General features: G+C 41.9%; 1 protein-coding gene across 1 annotated transcript; it reads right to left on the reverse strand.

Annotated features, from left to right (window-relative positions):
- Window positions 1-2,771: 2,771 nt before the first annotated feature.
- Window positions 2,772-20,667, reverse strand: LOC306875273 (interferon-induced very large GTPase 1-like; the record flags this gene model as incomplete). The annotated part of the gene is made up of 5 exons (XM_079425746.1): window positions 20,504-20,667; window positions 19,205-19,288; window positions 11,441-12,052; window positions 7,817-7,881; window positions 2,772-7,517 (listed from the first exon to the last, which is right to left on the reverse strand). Exons 2-5 carry the CDS (start codon window positions 19,218-19,220, stop codon window positions 2,772-2,774), a joined length of 5,439 nt encoding a protein of 1,812 aa, XP_079281872.1. The 5' UTR covers window positions 19,221-19,288; window positions 20,504-20,667.
- Window positions 20,668-21,556: the final 889 nt, after the last annotated feature.

Here is a 21,556-nt window from a genome sequence, read left to right on the forward strand (position 1 = left end):
TTAAGATCAAGCTTTATTAAGATGGGTTATTAAACCCAGACAGCAGACTTGCATATGCAAGATGCCTGTTAAAGATCACTTGATCTGGAAAGCATTTGCTGTGTACAAACATCTGACAGATGTCTGTAAGATGTCAGTTTTACATACATTCTAAATCATAAACATTTTAAAGACATCTAATAGATGCCTCTTTGACATCTGATAGGAAACTTCCTATAGATGTATTGCAGATGAACAAACACTCTAAAAAAATAGAGTCTTTCCAGATGTAAATGCAGACGTCAAATAGACGTCTCCGTGATGTACGTGTGCTATCAGCGAAGAAACTCCATTTATTGACTCAATCGAGTGCGATGACATCACAGAACTTTGAATGAAGCTTCATTAGTTTTAACGCTTTATCACCATCTCTTTATTTTATAGAAGCTTTAAAGTGTTAGTTCACCCAATAATGAAAATTAGCCTGTGTTTTACTCACCCTCGAGGCATCCTAGGTGTATATGACTTTCTTCTTTCTGACGAATCCAGTCTGAGTTATATTAAAAATTGTCCTGGCTGCTTCAAGCATTATCATTGCAGTAGGCGGGTGCTTTTTTTCAACAGTCCACAAGACGTCAAATAAAGTGCATGCATCCATAATGAAACGTGCCTCACATGGCTCCGGGGGGCGAATAAAGGCCTCCTGTAGCGAATAGTGTTTTTGTACGAAAAATATCCATATTTATACTTCTTTCTCATTTCATCTAACTGTGGTACATGGAAGTCGTTCTGGACGGATGACGTAGGACGTCGGCGTTGCATGATTAGTGACGAACGCGGAGAGAGAACAAAATGCCGGTCACAAATTAGAAGTACAAAATGAGGATTTGTAAAGAAAAATGAAGGACAAATTTGATATAAGCCAAGAGGGGAAACTTTGCTTCCTTTGCTCCTGTAAATAAACTCGCGACACTATCATATCTACATACGTCCTGCATTATCCACCGGAACGGCTTCCGCTTATGACAAATAGCGGAAGTGAGAGAAAAGTGTTTAATATATTTGAAATATGGATATTTTCTTTCAAAAATGCATCGATTCGCTACAGGAGGCATTTATTCACCCCCCGGAGCCGTGTGAGGCAGTTTCATTATGGATGCGTGCACTTTATTTAACGTCTTGTGAACTTTTTTTTTTTTTTTTTTTATTCTTTATTTATTACAGATTTTTGATTTACAACTTTTTACAGCAGTGCCCTAGATCTGCCCATATATATATATATATATATATATATATAAATAAAAAAGTGATAAATAAAATTACATAAATATATGTCATCTCAGGATTTCGAGAGGTCTGATAAATTGTCCAACCAAAATTGTATTGTCTTTCTGGTGGCACCATGTATTTTGACCGTGGTACACTCCAAACAGGCAATGTCCAGCAAGTATGACATCCACATCAATCTAAATGGGATAGATGGATCCAGCCACAGTTTTAAAATAACCTTTTTAGCAGCAGTAAGAGCAGCAGACGTCTTGTGAACTTTTGAAAAAAGCACCCACCTACTGCAATGATAGAGCTTAGAGTAAGGATAATTTTTAATATAACTCCGATTGGATTCGTCTGAAAGAAGAACGTCATATACACCTAGGATGCCTCAAGTGTGAGTAAAACACAGGCTTTTTTTTGTGTGTGTGGGGGGGGTGAACTAACCCTTTAAATTTACCCTACTATAACCAAGAATTGTAAAAAGGGTCCATATTCATTACAAAAGCTCTGCTGTCCTCTGTAGGACATTCATGATAGTCACACAAACTCCTTGGTTTTTAAGACCTAGGTACTTTTATGTTTGCCGAACAATTAAGGACCGCTTAAACATATTCTGACCATTCTTTTTTTTTACATAACACTAGATACATTCAAACTTATATTTTATTAATTCATAAAATGTTTTAAATCTGTTATTTAAACAAATTTACATGTAGAATTTAATCTGTCATTAGTAGCTAACAGAACTGTAGATAAATGATTCATCTTAAAATGTCATGAAACTATTTCAGCAAACTATTTCACATTGGTTTTCCCACAGTTTTGAAAAATGGTAATACATTTGGTTCGGAAAGCAGTGAAGTACAGGGGTAGAGAGAACAAAATTCTATGTAATTTATATACAGTATAACATTCATTTATGTCCTTTATAGAAATAAAACCTGAATATTCCCAGCTAACATTTTTTTTTAAAAACCCTCAAATTCACAAATTGTGGTCTATGAATCAAACACCTGCATGCAGGTGCAGCTTGTCTGTAAGGGCAGGTGGGGCAGAGCCCCACCAAAATATTCAACCAAAACATAGACTTCTATACAAACGGAATAAATAATGAACTGTAAATGTGTTCACCATTCTGAAACAAATATTTTTCAGATTTCCTGACAATTTTAAGTCATAAAATGCACAGGATATATTAAAATTAATCGCAAGCTTCGGCAGGCACATACAATACTAAGTGAGGCAGTCGTGCCGGCGTCCTCCTGAACACAACAGTGCCCCACAAATTTTACAATGTAAATCTGTGGTGAAAAATGGAACTGAAACACGCTCCCATTGAGAGCCATTTGGGCAGTTTTGAGACTGCCCCGCTTATTTTCACATTACCTTCTCACTCAAGACCAAGATGATATCAGTCAGCTTCACCTATATGTGTCTGCATCAGGTCAGTAATTAGCTGGCATGTCTGTTTTATGGCCAGGAGTCACTACTGCATACATGAGAGTCATTTTCATTTGTCATTAGATGCATTCTTCCAAACTCTCGATAGCTTGCTCTTTTGAATATCGGCTCCATTCATATGAAATCACATCCCACATGTGGAATGTTTTCTTAAAGTGTTTTTCCAGATCTTCCTGAAATCTGCACACAAACCACTTCCAATATGGCAGCTCAGAGAAATCAGGGGTGATGCTCCATTCTGCATAAACATTTCCTGCATCTCTGTACTCTCTGCATAGAAACCACTGGCCAGTATAAAACATTTTACTAGTTCTCACTAAATCTGTGCAAAAATCTGCACCGAGACAGTTTGTTTCATCATAACAGCTACCAGTGAGTCCATCCACTCGATGGAAAGGAACACTGTGATCTCCAGAATGGTTTTCTATTGTGTTGGTGCAGGTGGCTGCACAGAACGGACACTGAACCCAGCAGCACTGACAGAGATGATCAATCAGAATCTCATCTGGTCTGTCCTTCTGTTCCACATTTTCTGGAAATGTCTCTATGCTGAATTTACGCTGTATTTCAGATGATACTGAAACAAGTAATTTGCTTATCACATCTTCTAGGAGCTTGAAATCATCAACACCATCATGACTCACTCCACTCAGTTCTTTTATAGAGAAAATCAGCACATCTGAGAGCTGCAGTGTGAAATTATCCAGCCACTTCTGAACATCTCCACTGGTCGTGTTGACCACTGTAGTTGCTCTATGAGCTGCTTCCATGATCTTCTGCTGCAGGAGTTCAATGTTCTCCTTCATCTTGGGGCGAACACTGGCTTCAAACTTATCAGTGATGTACTGACTGACTTCATCTCTGATGAAACTCTTTAAGTGGTCTCTGGGATAATCAAAGTATGTAATGTACTTGTCAAAATCCTCCTGTTCTGCCAACCTCTTGAGAATGTGCTTCTCTAGTTTAGATCTGTTTCCATTTAGTGATTCACAGTTTGTTTTAATTTCATTAGTCAAATCTCTGGCAGTATCTTTGTAGACACTCTTTTGAATGGGCTCTTTCAGTTTCTGACAGATGATCTCACCAAAAATGGCAGCTGATGTTGCACCTTGACAGTATTTCTGGAAAATACTATAGTACTCTTTGCTCTTCTGTTCAAAGTATAAAACAGGATCGTTGGCTTCCCTGAACCTTTTGTGCTGGTAAGTAATTACCTTGTTTATTCTCTTACAGATGGAAATGACCAAATCCATGTAAAATTCCTTCATGAATACAAAGTTCCTGGAACCTTGCTCATATTTTGCTACTCTTGCTTTGATATAATCTGCGAGTTCTTGAATGTAGGTTTTGTTGTAACCAGTCTTTGAAATGTTATATGATATGACTGTTTGGTCTGCATGTTGAGCAATATCACTGACTAAGGTTTTAATTTGGGTTTCAACCTCAAACTTCAGTTTAGCTGATCTGACGGCATGTTCTGTAACTCCTCTGAGTTTCTGTACATAATCTGAATAATGTTGCACAGAGAAAATATTCCTGCTGTTCTTCCAGGCCTCTACAGGGATACTTTCATAGTCACTGAGGAGTTGCTTCATGTCTCCTATTACATTAATGTCTTTGATTCGAGGAGTTTCTGCAGTAATCTTCTTAACACACTCTTTCCAAAAGGAATCAAACTCTTTTTTCAGGATTTTTTCATCATTTGCTTTGTCTTTGAGTTTTATTGCAAGTTCTTTGCTCTTTTCCAAGAGATCATTTTCATGATGTGTCCTCTGAGCATCAATCCTTTTCTTCAATTCTCGCTGCTGAAGAATCTCATTTAATTTCCTTGTTGATTCTCTCAATATATTTTCTCGAAGATCTTTGATTTTGATATAAAATGATATTTTCCACTGTATCAATATATCTTTATCTTTGTCTTTCTCAAAGAATTCTGACATTGATTTTTCTACTTCTTCACTTTTCACATTTAAGTTCTCTTGAAGATCAATTTCTGGAACTATATTAATTGTTTCATTCTCTATGTTGTTGTAGAGTTTGTTCTCTATATCCAGCATGGTTCTACGAAGACTCCAGGACCACTTGCTGTATTCTGTCTCCAGTTTTCGGTATGTTGCTATTTCCAGAGCATTTTTGAAGCTGAAAACAAATCGTTCATTCAGCAATGCTTCCCAGAGATCATTAATACGGTGTTTAAGTTGTGTCAGCTCTAAGCCATATGATTTTGAGGCATGGCTAAAAAAAGTTTTCTTTAGCTCTTGGATGTTTTCACAGTATGATGGGTTTGGAGGTGCCATCGGTGGACTTCCCTCCCAGAGCTGTGCAAAATATTTAACATCTTTCTGTATATCAAAAGTAATAACATCGTTGAAACATTCTGCATCAAAGACTTCATCTTTAGCAGCTAGTTTTGTCATTTCATCCAGTGTCTGCAGCAGCCGTCTTCTTCCCTCCATATTTTTCTCCCCGGCTGTGACTTCTGTAACATTCTGATGAACAAACATGCAACTGGGATTCAGTCTGACCTTCTTCATCCTCATGAAGGCCTGAACAACGATCTGAAGAATGTCCTGCAGCTCTGATGGGTTTTCTCCAAAGATATTGATTAATGTCAGATTACCAAGACCAACAACAAATGTGGCCATTTCATTGTCCTGATGTCTTGCTGACCTCCCAGATAGTTCTGGAGCACGAAGCCCCTCAGTATCAACAACCAGAATATAGTCAAACTTCAGTTGTCCTTTCATCTCATCTGACACTCTGACCAGCTGCATGAAAGCTCCTCTGGTGCACCTGCCAGCACTGATGGCAAACTGGAGTCCGAACATGGCATTCAGCATAGTGGATTTCCCTGAGCTCTGAATCCCTAAAACTGACAGCACAAAGACTCTCTTATCTCCCAGTTTCTGGATGAGTTCATGTAGAACAGCAGTAACCCAGACCAAAGGAACATGAGCAGCATCTCCATCCATCAGCTCCAGTGGAAATCCAGAGATCATCATCTCTGCTGCAAGACTTGGGAGAGAAGAAAAATCACACGGCAGGCCTTCCTTGTTCTTATTCACTGATGTACATGATTCATAGATCTGACCAATCTCCCGTAGGATGTGCTCCAAGCCAAAGGTTGCAGCTTGGAGTGCTTCTGATATCTTATCAAGTTCAAGTTGTTCATTGGACAAATTTATTGCCATCTGGTTCTCAGATCCCTCATTGTTCTCTTTTAGTTTTAAGACTTCTGACCACTTTTCATCATACTTGTGATGTAGAGCAGAAAGGTCAGCAGAGGTATATTCATCCAGGAGGATTGCAAGCCATTTCAGAAAAAATATCTTCTCATTTGGAGATTTTGAATTAATTTCTGTAATAAAGAACTTCATGAACTCACCAATGTCCAACACATGCTGCTCTTCACGTATTTTCTTCATCTCTTGTTTCTTTTTTATTTCCATTTGTATTTCATTTCCCTGAGATCGATGTAGTTCTTTGTTTTTCATACACCACTGATGCCACAGTTTCCCCTGACAGGACAGAAATGATTTTTTAATTTCTGTCACATTTTTATCCTTCAGTAATTTCATCATCTTCTGTGCATCTTCTTTTCCTGTCCTGCAGCCATCATTATATTTCTCATCTACTCTGATACCTGAGTGTCTGGACACATCCTTAAGTCTGAAAACAGAAGGTGATTCTGCCGATAAGAATGAGAGACATTCATTTATAGCTTGTTCAAGTTCTTCAGATACTTCTGACTGATTTCTTTCTTTTAATCCAATTTTGTATTTCCCACTCCTCATCTCAGTTACACTAGATTCATCCTCCGTAAAAAGACAAATAAGTGGCTTTCTGTCCCTGTACAGTTCTTGAATCTGTTCTCCACTCTTGTCATTCTGGTCAAGTCTTGGTAGAATAACAACATTGACTGAGGCCATTTCAGTGAGGATCTGCAGCTGTTTCTCATTGTTTCCTGCATCACCATGAAGGTTACAGAAAGCAATACACTGACTGAATTTATCTGTGTCTTTTCCAGAAGGGCAGAACCAGGCGATCTCCACCACTCCATCCATCAATAGTCTGGTTTTGCTGCTGCCTGGGCAGTTTCTGTGGAAGAACGTGTTGTGTTTCTCATTGATGAGACTGTTCATCAGCTGAGATTTGGATGAAGAGAGTGTGTCATACCTAACGAAAGACACCATAGGTGTTCCTGTCTTCCAGACAGGTTGGATTTTGCTGATTATTTCATTTTTGGCATCTTTCATCTTCCAGCTCTTGTTGATTTGTCTGAATGTCCAAAGAGGAAACTCAATCTCTTGTGTGAATGGATCAGGAACAAGCAGAGGCACAGCGTACTGACACTGAGACAGTTTAGTCACCATCAGCTGCTTCAGGAAATTATCAGCACAATGAAACACAGCCATCTGAACATCCATTGGGTGAATAGCAACTTTCTTGCTTTTTCCTTGAGAAAACAAAGACATTTCTCTAAAAATATTGGCATCACCATTAAATAAGTCATTGTTTGTTTGTCGTCTGTCATGCTGCTTATTTGTCTCTTTAGTTTTAATGTATCTTGCTCTGTAGTTCATCATCATAAGTTTTTGTAGGAAAGTCTGAAAGAGGTCCTCCTCAGCACAAAACTCGCGAGACTGTAAAGAATGTGCAGTTAACTGAAGAAAATCTGCAGCTCTTAGTTTACATTGATGCCTGTCATAAAGATGAAGCCTTTTAAATAGATGCTCTACTTCTTTCTTCTTTTCATTTCTTTTGATTTGATTCAGTCTTGCACTATCTATTGATTGGGCATCTCCCTGTAAATAAACAAGCAATTAGCTTACAACATAATTTACAGTTAATTGAAATAAATATAGACATTTTTTGTAATGCGGACTAAAAGTTGATAAAAAAAAATACCCAAGAAAAATAAGACTCTTTGCATTACATTTACCAGCAACTATACTAGACAGCTCCAAAAACATAAAAGGTCAAGTAAAAAATATATGACAAGGAACCATTTGGTTAAAAATAAATACTTCTATAAGCTGTATGTCTACATTCACGGAATTCTTTCTAACTTCCTTTTCATATTCTATTTTTACACTACACTTACCTCACGTGTCCTTCTCTCTGTTGTTGATGTGTAGTCCATACTCTTACCAATAATTGTGGGTGGATCTTGTGAAGGAAGGTGAGAGAAATATAAAAATGGAACTGAAATTTGATTAAATTTAAAGTTAAACAATAACACAAAATCTTTTTGGATATGACTGATATGTCTGCAGTTTTCTAAGTCTCATATGAGTGCACATCAATTTTACACTAGTGTAATTTAGTCTTATATATAACCCACTTGTACAGTCTAATTTAACAAAACACCAACATATTTGAATCTACAATCAGAGCTGGGTAGTAACTGATTACCTGTAATCTGGATTATGTAATCAGATTCCAAAAATTAAGTACATTTTAAAATACTCGTAAATAGACTACAGTTACTTTTTTATGGATTACATGATTGCATGTTATTCACACAATAGCTATACATTATTCATAATTCATTTATTCTCCCTAATTTCTCTTTTTCATCTTTTAAATTTTCCCCTCTAAAATAGCCTACCGATTATATACACATTAAATATGCATATATAGTCCAGTTTTGTGGACATTCACACAAAGATCAGTCATTAGTCAGGTGGTGACAGCATTTGACCACTGGATTTACAAAAATCATTTCATTTTAAGAAGGGTTTCAACATTGCATCAACTATTGAACACATTAATTTGTATTTGAATTACATTTTACATTTACATTTATTCATTTAGCTGACGCTTTTATCCAAAGCGACTTACAATTGCTATATATGTCAGAGGTCGCACGCCTCTGGAGCAACTAGGGGTTAAGTGTCTTGCTCAGGGACACATTGGTGTCTCACAGTGGATTCGAACCCGGGTCTCTCACACCAAAGGCATGTGTCTTATCCACTGCGCCATCACCACCCCATTTTTATTACTCTGTAGATTTTTTAACCACGTATTATTAATTATAACTAATTAAAATGCACATATTCACGTTATTTCTTAGTTACATGTAGTGCAGGCATTCCAAAACTTTTTCTCATCAGAATCGGAATGAGCTTTATTGCCAAGTATGCTTGTGCATACAAAGAATTTGTTTTAGTGTCACAATGGATCTAAGAGGGCATGAAAAAACATCTAAACCTTATTCACCAAATACACTCACCTAAAGGATTATTAGGAACACCTGTTCAATTTCTCATTAATGCAATTATCTAATCAACCAATCACATGGCAGTTGCTTCAATGCATTTAGGGGTGTGGTTCTGGTCAAGACAATCTCCTGAACTCCAAACTGAATGTCAGAATGGGAAAGAAAGGTGATTTAAGCAATTTTGAGCGTGGCATGGTTGTTGGTGCCAGACGGGCCGGTCTGAGTATTTCACAATCTGCTCAGTTACTGGGATTTTCACGCACAACCATTTCTAGGGTTTACAAAGAATGGTGTGAAAAGGGAAAAACATCCAGTATGCGGCAGTCCTGTGGGCGAAAATGCCTTGTTGATGCTAGAGGTCAGAGGAGAATGGGCCGACTGATTCAAACTGATAGAAGAGCAACTTTGACTGAAATAACCACTCGTTACAACCGAGGTATGCAGCAAAGCATTTGTGAAGCCACAACACGCACAACCTTGAGGCGGATGGGCTACAACAGCAGAAGACCCCACCAGGTACCACTCATCTCCACTACAAATAGGAAAAAGAGGCTACAATTTGCACGAGCTCACCAAAATTGGACGGTTGAAGACTGGAAAAATGTTGCCTGGTCTGATGAGTCTCGATTTCTGTTGAGACATTCAGATGGTAGAGTCAGAATTTGGCGTAAACAGAATGAGAACATGGATCCATCATGCCTTGTTACCACTGTGCAGGCTGGTGGTGGTGGTGTAATGGTGTGGGGGATGTTTTCTTGGCACACTTTAGGCCCCTTAGTGCCAATTGGGCATCGTTTAAATGCCACGGCCTACCTGAGCATTGTTTCTGACCATGTCCATCCCTTTATGACCACCATGTGCCCATCCTCTGATGGCTACTTCCAGCAGGATAATGCACCATGTCACAAAGCTCGAATCATTTCAAATTGGTTTCTTGAACATGACAATGAATTCACTGTACTAAAATGGCCCCCACAATCACCAGATCTCAACCCAATAGAGCATCTTTGGGATGTGGTGGTACGGGAGCTTCGTGCCCTGGATGTGCATCCCACAAATCTCCATCAACTGCAAGATGCTATCCTATCAATATGGGCCAACATTTCTAAAGAATGCTTTCAGCACCTTGTTGAATCAATGCCACGTAGAATTAAGGCAGTTCTGAAGGCGAAAGGGGGTCAAACACAGTATTAGTATGGTGTTCCTAATAATCCTTTAGGTGAGTGTATATTTGCTTTAAGTACCCCATACATTTTAAAATAAAAATTTCAATAATTAAGTATCACATTTGCATGTTCACGGTTTCTTTGATGTTGATTAATGATCACATGGTATGCAGGTAAATAAAAATATTTCATCTTTTTTAGTAAGTGTTTTATTTAAAACAAAGACTATAGAAATACAAAGACGGTTCACTCCTATACTTATGAATGGGAGAAACTGTAACATACAATATGGAGGAATAGTCCCACCTTCGAAATAAAAGAGCCAAATTTCCCATAGAAACCTGACTAGACCAGCCAATGCACATGCGCAGTTATAAGCACGTTATGACTGAATGCGCTTTGGCTGGAAAAATAAGCTTTTTAAACACTATTTGAGCATAAGAAACAACATTCATGGGGCAATTAATTTCAGATTTTTGTTGCTGATTTGACATGTAATTTAATTGTGATTTCAGGATTCCTCCATTCATTAAGAGAGGTCTTGTACGAGCTGCCTTGAGGCATTGCAAATATGGCCTCTGAGTGAAGAGACTTTCCTCAAAAGGGAGTTTGTTTTAAAATGATTTATTTTCATTTAAATTTTTTATGATTTCATTAATTTTCAGCTTTTCATTAAACTCACAACCCCATTGCAATTCCTTTACGAACCCTAGTTTGGGAAACCTTGGTGTAACAATGTTTAATGCACTTCATGTTGTAAATTACAATGAATGGAACAAGTTTTCTTACTCTCTGCATTTTTTACATCATTATGGTACAAGATAATGCTATTTAAATCGATGTGATAAACGAGTTAAATCAAAAGTAATCTAAAAGTAATCTGATTATATTACCTAAAATGTGTAATGTAACGGATTACATTACTGACTACATTTTTTGTCATGTAATCTGGAATCAGTAACGGATTACAATTTGTAAGTAATCTACCCAGCTCTGTCTACAATACTGTTGTAGACATTTCTGAGTTTCATGTCTTTTTGGTTTTATTATCGCCAAGTGTTTTCTGTTTGTTAATTAGTTATTTGTTTTTTAAAAGCCTTTTTCCTGTTCTTGGATCTAGCTTTATAAGTGGAACATATTTGTCTGGTCCAGTCTGTTCATCAATTTTAGATGTTCTTTTATCTCATTAAAAGCTGAATGGTGATTCTAAATCTTGGCACAATTTAATATCTGTTACAAGCACAATTGGTGAATAATAAATGAAAGTTTTAGAATCAGGTGTAAATAAATGTGTCAGAGAACCAACATAAGATCAATGAAACCAAATCTGTGTTCTTACCACTTTGACATGTCCTTTTCTGCAGGTCTTCTCTTTCTCTCAACACTGTGTTGTACTTCTCACTGGTGTAGCACTGCTGTTTATTATCAATAAACAGTTGCTCAATCCTGTTCATCAGGTCTGTCATCTCTGACTGGTTGGTCATGTTCTTGCTGCAGGTGTGATATCTTCCACCACATTTCTCAATCAGCCGCTCCAGAGCAGAGTTTTTCTTCAGATCATCTATTATAGAGTCAGACTCTTCCTGGCTCTCATAGGTGAAGAGAATCATCACAAACTGAAGTACTCTATCACCAAATACTCTCTGAAGCCACTCAATGCCCAGCTTATCAGCATCTGTTAACTGGCCCAGTCGCACAACAAAGATGAAGGTGATTATTTCATTTTCATTCACTAGTTGACCAGTGAGGGGATGCAGATCAAGTGCAGTCTCATGTAAGCCAATTAGGTTGATCACTGAGACGTGCTGTCCTGATTTTTTCATCTGCAAAGGAACAGTCCTGGATATTGCTACATTTTCAATATCTGGTAATATTTCTCCAAGTAGAAAATTGTCGCTTTGAAACTGGACTGCAGCAGAGTTTCCAAATAACACAATGGTCAGACTGTGATCTAGAATAAACATCAAAAAAGTTCTCAAATTGATCAATAACTTGTAACATAAGAACAAGTTACATTCATCATTGAAAAAATATGGGCCCGTTTTCACAAAACATCTTAAGGTTAAAAGTAGCTCATAACTCGCCGATTTAGGAGAAAATCTTAAAAATAATGGGCGTGTCTGTCCTAAATTTATGACTCCTAAAGTTTTGTATTTCACAAAGCATTTTAGCACTAAAACTAGCTCCTGCATCTGTGAAACGTTAGAAGCAGTGAAGAGGACTCCTAAGTCACTAAGACAATCTGCCTTGGAATGTAAACATTTTAGAAACATTTGACAATAATGAGCTTTTAAAAAAGGTATATCGCCTTAATCACTGGGGTATTAAGACTCTTGTAGAACTTGTCGGAGACAATTTTCCTTTGATTATTTCCTTGTTTTCAATAACCAGTTGGACAAGAAGTAACGTACTCTGTTACTATCGTAACCTCGGTTCCCTGAGATACTCCACTCGTACTGCGTCTTGCTAAAGACGCTATGGGAAAAAGCCTTTTTTCTCCTTTACTGAAGCCTTATTCAATCACGCAGTGAAACTGCACGATCATTGGTTTGTGCAGTGTGATAAAACGAACCAATGTGTCGGCAGCGGAGCTGCACGAGCCTATGGCGACGGAGCCCGCCAGATCCCGCCAGAATGGGCGGGGTTATCTGGCTATATAATCAGCCGTCTCGCCATAGGATCCTCAGGTTTACTTCGACTGAAGCGACGACTGAGTCGTGCAGCTACCTGGCACGGCAAAGTACGCAGTACTCGTTCCGTATCTCAGGGAACCGAGGTTACGATAGTAACCGAGTACGTTCCCTATCGATACTCCACTCGTACTGCGTCTTGCTAAAGACGCTATGGGAACACAATTCAATCACGCCGTGCTATGGTAGAGGAACGACTGTGTAAAATACCTCCATAAGCATTACATGCTCAGAGGGAAGTATAATAGTATACTCGGGCTAAAGCGAGCTGAGCTCATAGAGGTCACGCTCGGCCCGGGTCATTCCATGTATTCCTCGCATACTCAGCACTTTCAGGGCTGAGATATGTAAGGAACCCATCAGAGAGCTTGAGTGCCCATGCAGTCAAGAGATCTCCGTTAGGGATGTTCCCACAACATAAGTCATACTCATCTAAGCAGATAGGACCTTGGCCTGTAAGGTCGGTACATCCAACTTATAAAACTTTGCAAATGTGGACGGCGAGGCCCAGCCGGCCGCCACACAAATGTCTGTAATGGACACACCGCTAGACCAGGCCCACGACGAGGCAATGCCTCTAGTCGAATGGGCTCGTACTCCAATGGGGCATTGAAGGCCCAAGGAAGAGTAAGCCAGCGTAACGGCATCCACTATCCACTTAGAGAGTCTCTGCTTCGTGACCGGAAGCCCCTTGGCGCGGTTACCGAAGCTAACAAAGAGCTGTTCCGTGCGCCTGAAGGAGGCGGAACGCTCAAAGTAGATCCGTAGGGCTCTAACAGGGCATAACAGAATGAACTCCCGGTCCTCCTCAGAGGGAGGAAGCGCGGAGAGTGTGATGACCTGAGCTCTGAACGGAGTGGAAAGTACCTTAGGTACGTATCCATGCCTTGGTTTTAGGACGACCTTGGAGTCGTTTGGCCCAAATTCCAGGCAGGCAGGGCTCACAGAGAGCGCCTGCAGGTCTCCTACTCGCTTGACTGACGCTAGTGCTAGTAGCAAAGCAGTCTTCAGCGACAGCGACCGAAGGTTCGTAGACTGGAGCGGCTCAAAAGGAGGGCCCCTCAGGGCCCTCAGCACAGTGGGTAAGTCCCACGTAGGGACAGTAAGGGGCCGAAGCGGATTCAGCCTCTTGGCACCCCTTAGAAAGCGGACGATAACATTGTCCCTGCCCACTGATTGGCCCGCGATAGGGGCGTGGAAGGCCGCTATAGCCGATACGAACACCCTGAGTGTGGAGGGAGAGCGTCCTTTATCCAGCAGTTCCTGCAGGAAGGACAGAATCACCGCCAACTCAGATGTAGGGGGGTCCTCACCGCGGTTTAGAAAACCGCCCATTTAAGGGCATAGAGGCGTCTCGTAGACGGGGCTCTAGCCTCAGAAATGGTATTTAGCACTCGCTCTGGGAGGCTGGTAGGCTCCCGTTGAGCGGCCAGAGGTAAAGCGCCCACAGTTCGGGACGAGGGTGCCACAATAAACCGTTCGCCTGAGAGAGGAGGTCTCGTCTCAGGGGCACGGGCCAGGGGGCTGCGGTTAGCAGCTGGGTCAGCTCTGACATCCAAGGCTGGTTCTCCCACAGGGGGGCCACCAACAAGACCTTGTGTCGTTGTTCCCTGATTCGCCTGATGACCTGAGGAATCAGAGCGATCGGAGGGAATGCATAGAGGAGGAGGTTGGGCCAGTCGTGGGCCAACGCGTCCTTGACCTTCGAATAATAGGCTGGGCAGTGAGAGTTGTCTTTGGAGGCGAAAAGGTCTACCTCGGCCTTGCCAAAGATTCTCCAGATCATTCGAACCGTCTGCGGGTGGAGCATCCACTCTTCTGAGGGGACGTTGCTCCGTGATAACATATCCGCTCCTTGGTTCAATCTGCCCGGCAAATGTGCTGCTCTCAGCGAGCGCAAGTTGAGCTGAGCCCACTCCAGAAGTCGCTCTACCATAAGGAAGAGGCGCTTCGAGGAGAGACCTCCCTGGTGATTTACGTAGGACACCACTGACATGTTGTCTGAGCGGATCAGCACATGTCGTCCCCTTAGCTCTGGCAGGAAAAACTGGCAGGCTCGACACACTGCTAGCATCTCTAAGCAGTTGATGTGGAGGTTCTGCTCCGCCTTCGACCAAAGGCCAAAGGTCGGTTTGCCTTCGCACAGCGCCCCCCAACCCATGTTGGAGGCGTCTGTCGTGACAACTTTCCTGCTGCAGACCATCCCTATGGTCACACCCTTTCTGAACCATTGTGGGTTCTTCCAGGGGGCTAGGGCTGTTACACAGGCCTGGCTCACCCTGATATGTAGGCGACCGTGTCGCCATGCGTGGGGCGGAACCCGTGGTTTCAACCAGCGCTGAAGTGGCCGCATGTGAAGCAGGCCCAACTGTAGCACCGGCGATGCTGCGGCCATGAGGCCCAGCATCCTCTGAAATGCTTTGACGGGGCGAGCGGTGCTGCTCTGGAAGGAGGCTGCAAGCTTTTGAATGGCCAGAGCGCGTTCCGGCGCTAGCACAGCTCTCATCTGAGCTGAGTCCAAAACTGTTCCCAGAAACGACACCCGTCGGCTGGGAAACAGTGCGCTCTTGGCAAAATTGACCCTGAGCCCCAGGCATTCTAAGTGGCTGAGGAGGAGGGCTCTGTGTGAGAGTAGTTGTACCTCTGACTGGGCCAGAATGAGCCAGTCGTCGAGGTAATTGAGAATGCGGATTCCCATCTGCCTGAGAGGGGAAAGAGCCGCGTCCATGCACTTCGTAAAAGTGCGTGGAGCCAGGGACAGTCCAAAGGGAAGGACCGTGTACTGATAAGCCACTCCCTCGAAGGCGAATCTCAAGAATCGTCTGTGATGGGGGGCTATCTGGACGTGAAAGTATGCGTCTTTCAGGTCCAGGGAACAGAACCAGTCCTCTGAGCGAATTTGCGAGAGGATCTGCTTCAGTGTGATCATCCTGAACGACCTCCTCATGAGGGCGCGATTCAGGCGTCTGAGATCGAGGATGGGCCGGAGGCCGCCGTCCTTCTTGGGAACGAGGAAGTAACGGCTGTAAAAGCCTGATTCGCTCTGAGCTGGAGGAACCATTTCTATGGCTCCCTTTTCCAGCAGCGTCATCACTTCTGAACGTAGAACGTGAGCGTTCTTGCCGTCTACAGAAGTGGAGACCACGCCGCTGAAGCGCGGGGGTCTGCGAGCGAATTGGAGTGAGTAACCTCGTTCTATTATCCGTACAACCCATTCTGACACTCCGGGGATGGCCCTCCAGGCCTCGGCCCGCGTGGCAAGAGGTTGGATAAACTCGAGCGATCGACTGCACGGAGGCAGGACGCTCGTGATGGAAGGAAGAGGAAATTTGCTCTCTCTTTGAGAATGTTTGTGTTTTATTTTGCCCATTATAACAACGGACGGTTGCAAGGACGCTTGTACGGGCCCTGTGTTTGCAACAGACACAATGTGCTCTGCACCCGGCGATGAGCGGAGTGACAAGAGGTTTTTTAAGAGAGGCCGCTTGGCGGGCGGTCCGGCCGCGGCGGGACTTGGTCCTCTCCTCTTCCTGGCCTGCAGATCAGGAAGACGCTGGAGGCGCAGGGTCCAACACAATCCTGGGTCGGGGCCCCTGGCGCTGCGGATGGGGGTAGCGTCTGGCCGATCGAGAACGCCCTCGCGTCTGCGGAGCCTTGGCAGGCTGAGAGGCGGAGGCAGGAGGCGGGGGCTTCGCAGGCTGCTTAGTCGGCACAGGCTTGGGGCGACTAGCGGCAGCAGAAGAGCTTGATCGCTTGGGCAGGAAGTGTCGCATGGCTTGCGACGCCTTCTGTGCTTCCGTGAAGCGTTCAGCAAAACCCTCCACCGCAGGTCCAAAGAGGCCGCTAGGCGAAATCGGTGCATCAAGGAAGGAAACCTTGTCTGCGTCCTTGATCTCCGTCAGCGTGAGCCACAGGTGGCGCTCGAGCACCACTAGGCTGGCCATGGACCGTCCAATCGCCTGGGCGGTGGTCTTGGTGGCGCGCAGAGCCAGGTCTGTCGCACTTCTCAGCTCCCTGAGAGTTGCAGGATCAGGTTCAGACTCGTCCATAGCAGCGAGGAGTTTGGCCTGATAGACCTGTAGAACCGCCATAGAGTGAAGCGCCGACGCCGCCTGTCCAGCTGAAGCATAGGAGCGTCCAGCGAGTGCTGAAGTGGTCCTGCATGGCTTGGACGGATGGGCGGCTTTAGCCTTCCAGCCGATGGCAGTGGGTGGGCAGAGATGGGCAGCCACTGACTCATCCAGTTGAGGCATTTTCCCGTACCCCTTTTCTTCAGCGCCGTCAATTGTAGTGAGGGCGGATGAAGAGGAAGTGCGGAGGCGGGCGGAGTAGGGGGCGCGCCACGATTTCGTCAGCTCGTCGTGAACTTCAGGGAAGAACGGCGAGGGTCGCTGTAGAGGGGCCTGACGGCGCCCCGGCAGGAACCACTCATCAAGACGGCTGCGAGAGGGCTCCTCTGGTGGAGACCAATCCAGTCCCAGCTCTTCAACCGCTCTGGAGAGGACACGGAAGAGCTCGGCGTCCATCCCAGCTGCAGCGGTGCTGGGCGCTGAAGAATGCGGGAGGGCGGAGTCTACAGCAGAGCCCGACAGCTCCTCCGCATCAGAAGCTGCCAATGACATGCTGTCATCGGCCAGCTCTTCGTCACTTTTTCCGAACGAGACCAGATCGCTCGCGGCAGCGGAGGGACGCTGGTCGGGCTGGGAAAAAAGGACGGGAGAATGCTCTCTCTGTGGCGAAAGCGAGGCACGCGGGACTCGAGCCGGCGTGAGCTCGCTCTCAGCCAAGCACTGAAATCCTCTGCCCCGCCGCTTTTTCCTCACAGGTGCCTGGGAGGAAGAAAACGGGAGGGCGCGAGGGGCGGGATCGCTCTCTGAAAAGAAAGCGATCCGCGAGCGCAGAGAGGCGAGACTGAAACGCTCGCAGTGCGAGCATTCAGTGTCAGCGAGCGCTGCATCTGCATGGGATTTCCCCAAGCAGGAAACGCACTCGCTGTGGCCGTCATCGGAGTGCAGGGGAGCCCTGCACGAGCCGCAAAGTCGGCCAGGCATTTGAAACAACGCCTAAATTTGCTCTTTTAGAGTGCGTGAATTCGCCGGATGGCGGCAGCGAACAGACCGGGGCTTCTGCGGGGCTGGAGCGCGAAGAGCGTCGTCTCAGCAGGCAGGAGGTCTCTGGCTCAGCTGCGAGGCGTGTCAACGGCGATGGCGGCTTCTTGGGATCAGCGAAGGCAAGATGTCGTCGCTGAAGGAGAAGAAATCTGAGGATCCTATGGCGAGACGGCTGATTATATAGCCAGATAACCCCGCCCATTCTGGCGGGATCTGGCGGGCTCCGTCGCCATAGGCTCGTGCAGCTCCGCTGCCGACACATTGGTTCGTTTTATCACACTGCACAAACCAATGATCGTGCAGTTTCACTGCGTGATTGAATAAGGCTTCAGTAAAGGAGAAAAAAGGCTTTTTCCCATAGCGTCTTTAGCAAGACGCAGTACGAGTGGAGTATCGATAGGGAACAGCTCTTCTTGTGTCTAGTTTGGTTTTCTTTTATGTTTGCATGTCTTACTATCAGCCATGATTATTCCACTCTGGAAATTAAAAGGCTGTTTATATGAATATTCACTAATCGTTTACAAAAATCATACATGTAAGAGGCTGACAATTATCTGAACATACAGTTGTGGTCATAATTATTGGCACCCTTGGTGCCAATGATCAAAGAAGGCTGTGAATAATCTGCATTGTTAATCCTTTTGATATTTTATTTAAAAATAAATAAATAAATCTAGCCTTTCATTGTAGAATAAGAATTTAAAATGGGAGGAAATATCATTATGAAATAAATGTTTTTCTCTAATACACATTGGTCACAATTAACGGCACCCTTTTATTCAATTGTTTTAGTTCAATGAAAGGTTCGATTTTTTTTTTTTTTAAATAAAAGCTCAAAAGGATTAATAATGCAGGTTTATTTTCAGAGCCTTCTTTGATCATATTTACCAAGGGTGCCAATAATTCTGACCACGACTGTATACTTGTTTAATTAGTGACTCTTAGCCTACATTTTAAAATATTTATATAAATGTAGCAATTAACATTTCTGTTTTTAAACATTTATTTGAATATTGTGCTCTACAATATTTCTATGTATAAATCGCTGATAGAGCCTGCCCCTATCAGCCACTGTGTGTATAGTTAGTAAGCATGCTGACATCATCCATACCAACAAGGTCAACCCACCCTTACTCTTACCTTAAGGCTTCTCTCTATTCCTTAGTAAAAGCTTTGTGAATTGGTTTTAAGAGAAAACTCGAAAAACTTGCTATTTAGGAAAACTCTTAGTGGTAAGATAAAATGTTTTGTGAATACGTGCCCTGATATATACAGTATATATTTTTTTGTTAGTTTTCTTACCCATACTGCTGAGCATCAGACAGCTCAAATGATTCACTAATCAGGTTTGGAGACACTCTTTTATTCTAGAAGCTCTTCATTATTCTGAAAAAGATTAATTTTCATTTTCAAATGTGCAAGAGCATGTGTATATAACAAATCATGAAGTCTAGCTTTCTAGACAACTGTATATTTAGCTTGTGTTCAGCATCTGAGTGATGTATGAGTATCAAGTTATAACTCCAGAGACTTGAACTCTTCCTGCTTATATAGGTGTATATCCAGTCTAACAGGATTTACAGTTTACAGAAACATATTCTTTTCTAAGAACATCTGACAAACTATAAAAGCTGACGAACCATGCTAGTTATTTGAGCCCATGTCCATTTAACTTCCTATTTGTTGAAACAAACAATTACTTTGTTGATTTTTTTTTTCAATCACTTATATGTGCTACAAAACCTAAATCTAGATATTGCTTTTGATATTAATACAACTTGTCTGTGTCATGTCATACTCCCATTATTGTGTGCTTAAGCAGGTGTGTATTGTGAAATGCTGTATCTTTACATGTTGAATATTCTTGTAATATTAAAATTCTACTTCTTCCTTTAGGACACTAAATAATGAACAACACTAATTAATTTAAGGGATAATGTGCAATCAGCTGATTGTTATTGCAGAATAAACCTTGACAGGATTATTAGGTCTAGTAACACTCTGAAGGTTGGCGATTATAAACCACTGGATGGCGATTATAAATCAAGTATTCCAGATAGCAATATGTGATAAAAACTAATAAAGTGATTTATGAGAACCTGACACCTCTGTCCTGAATTCCATGCATATTCCTTTTTGTGTCGTGATGACATAACAGAAAGTGAAAAAGGTTGTTGTTTTTTTGTGATCACTGAATACCTGAAAGACATTTTAAACAAATCACTAACTTTTCTGAGATATATTTGTAATATTTAACTGTAATAGACACATGATGACTTGTCATGTTTTACTGTAAACTGATGATGAGCAACACATTACTGGTATGGTTACCTATGGGTTTAAGTCCTAATTGTGGAAATTTGACAACATTAATAATAAATTTCAACTTTCCTCAAACAATATAGTTTACCAAATGTTGAAGTTGGTGATAACTGTTAAACATTGTGAGTGATGTAAATTTACCTCAATTATGGCAACCTCACTTAAAACTGCAGTAATTCACCTGACAGGAAATTTAGTTCTTCTATCAGTAGTCAAATAACTTAAACATTATGGTTCTTAAGTATTTTGTCAAAACACAGTAATAAGAGATATTTTTACCGTGTCCTCCTCGTCGAAAGGGTCTTGGCTTGCATAAAACGCCAGTTCCTCTCAACAGCTGTTTCTCGATATGCCTTCTTTTCAGTACTTGTGCTCTTGTGGACTTGTGAACTGTCATCAGTAGCTGCTCAAGTACTGTTCAAAGTTCAGCGTAGTACAGATTTTTTTCAAGGATGCACCAGGGAGGAGACAGGTTGGCTGCACGTCAGAGAAATGGGCTTGTCGAAAGGTGTGCCAAAAAGTCGCAAAAGCTGCCTGTTCTTCATACAAGGTTAAACTCTATTGGTTTACAGATTAACAGGACGTGCATAAGGACAACATAAACAAGAGATTTTTACTTTGTAGTTATGCCTAACCGAAATTCCTTTTTTTTTTATTGTAATAATGGTGATAATGACATTAAAAATATTACAAATAAAACTGATTCTTGAGATAAGGGACAAAACAGGTTTTAAAATGTCAGTTTTTGTTATGTAATGATACATTTTATAAACTGATATATTTGTAGAGAAATTTCTCAGCTAATAAACCATGTTCCAGGGAACAGGTTTTTCTGAAATTTATTTTTATTTAATTTTTTTCTAAAAATGTACATTTATTCCCTTCATAACTTCGTCAGCCGCATTAAAAAGCATGATATTTTTTGATCCATCCAATAACAATGTAAAGTCTTCAGTTATGAAATAATGGTGTTCAGTAAGTAAGGGGGCTGGAGTTGACGCAAAGTGAGGACACAACTTTGAATTGTATTTTTTATGGGAAATTCAAGATTTACTTTTTGTAATGTTTGATATTACAGATCTCTGCCTTTCAATATAAAATTATGTGTTTTCAAATTTGTTGCATTTTTAAACACTTTGTTTGGCAGTTTGACATTGTGACCTCATGCTGAGGACAGGCTAAATTACAAATTTTTTTCAAGTATAGAGCACGTATTTAAAATAATACTAAAGAAATTAAAAATAAAAGCATTGAATGCCCTTAGTATACAGATGTTCTTAGCATGTTTATTTTGATGAATTTCATAATTTTTAACATAAAGAGGACTTTTGT

Source organism: Barbus barbus (assembly GCF_936440315.1).
Source record: "Barbus barbus genome assembly, chromosome: 9".
NCBI classification, from domain to species: domain Eukaryota; kingdom Metazoa; phylum Chordata; class Actinopteri; order Cypriniformes; family Cyprinidae; genus Barbus; species Barbus barbus.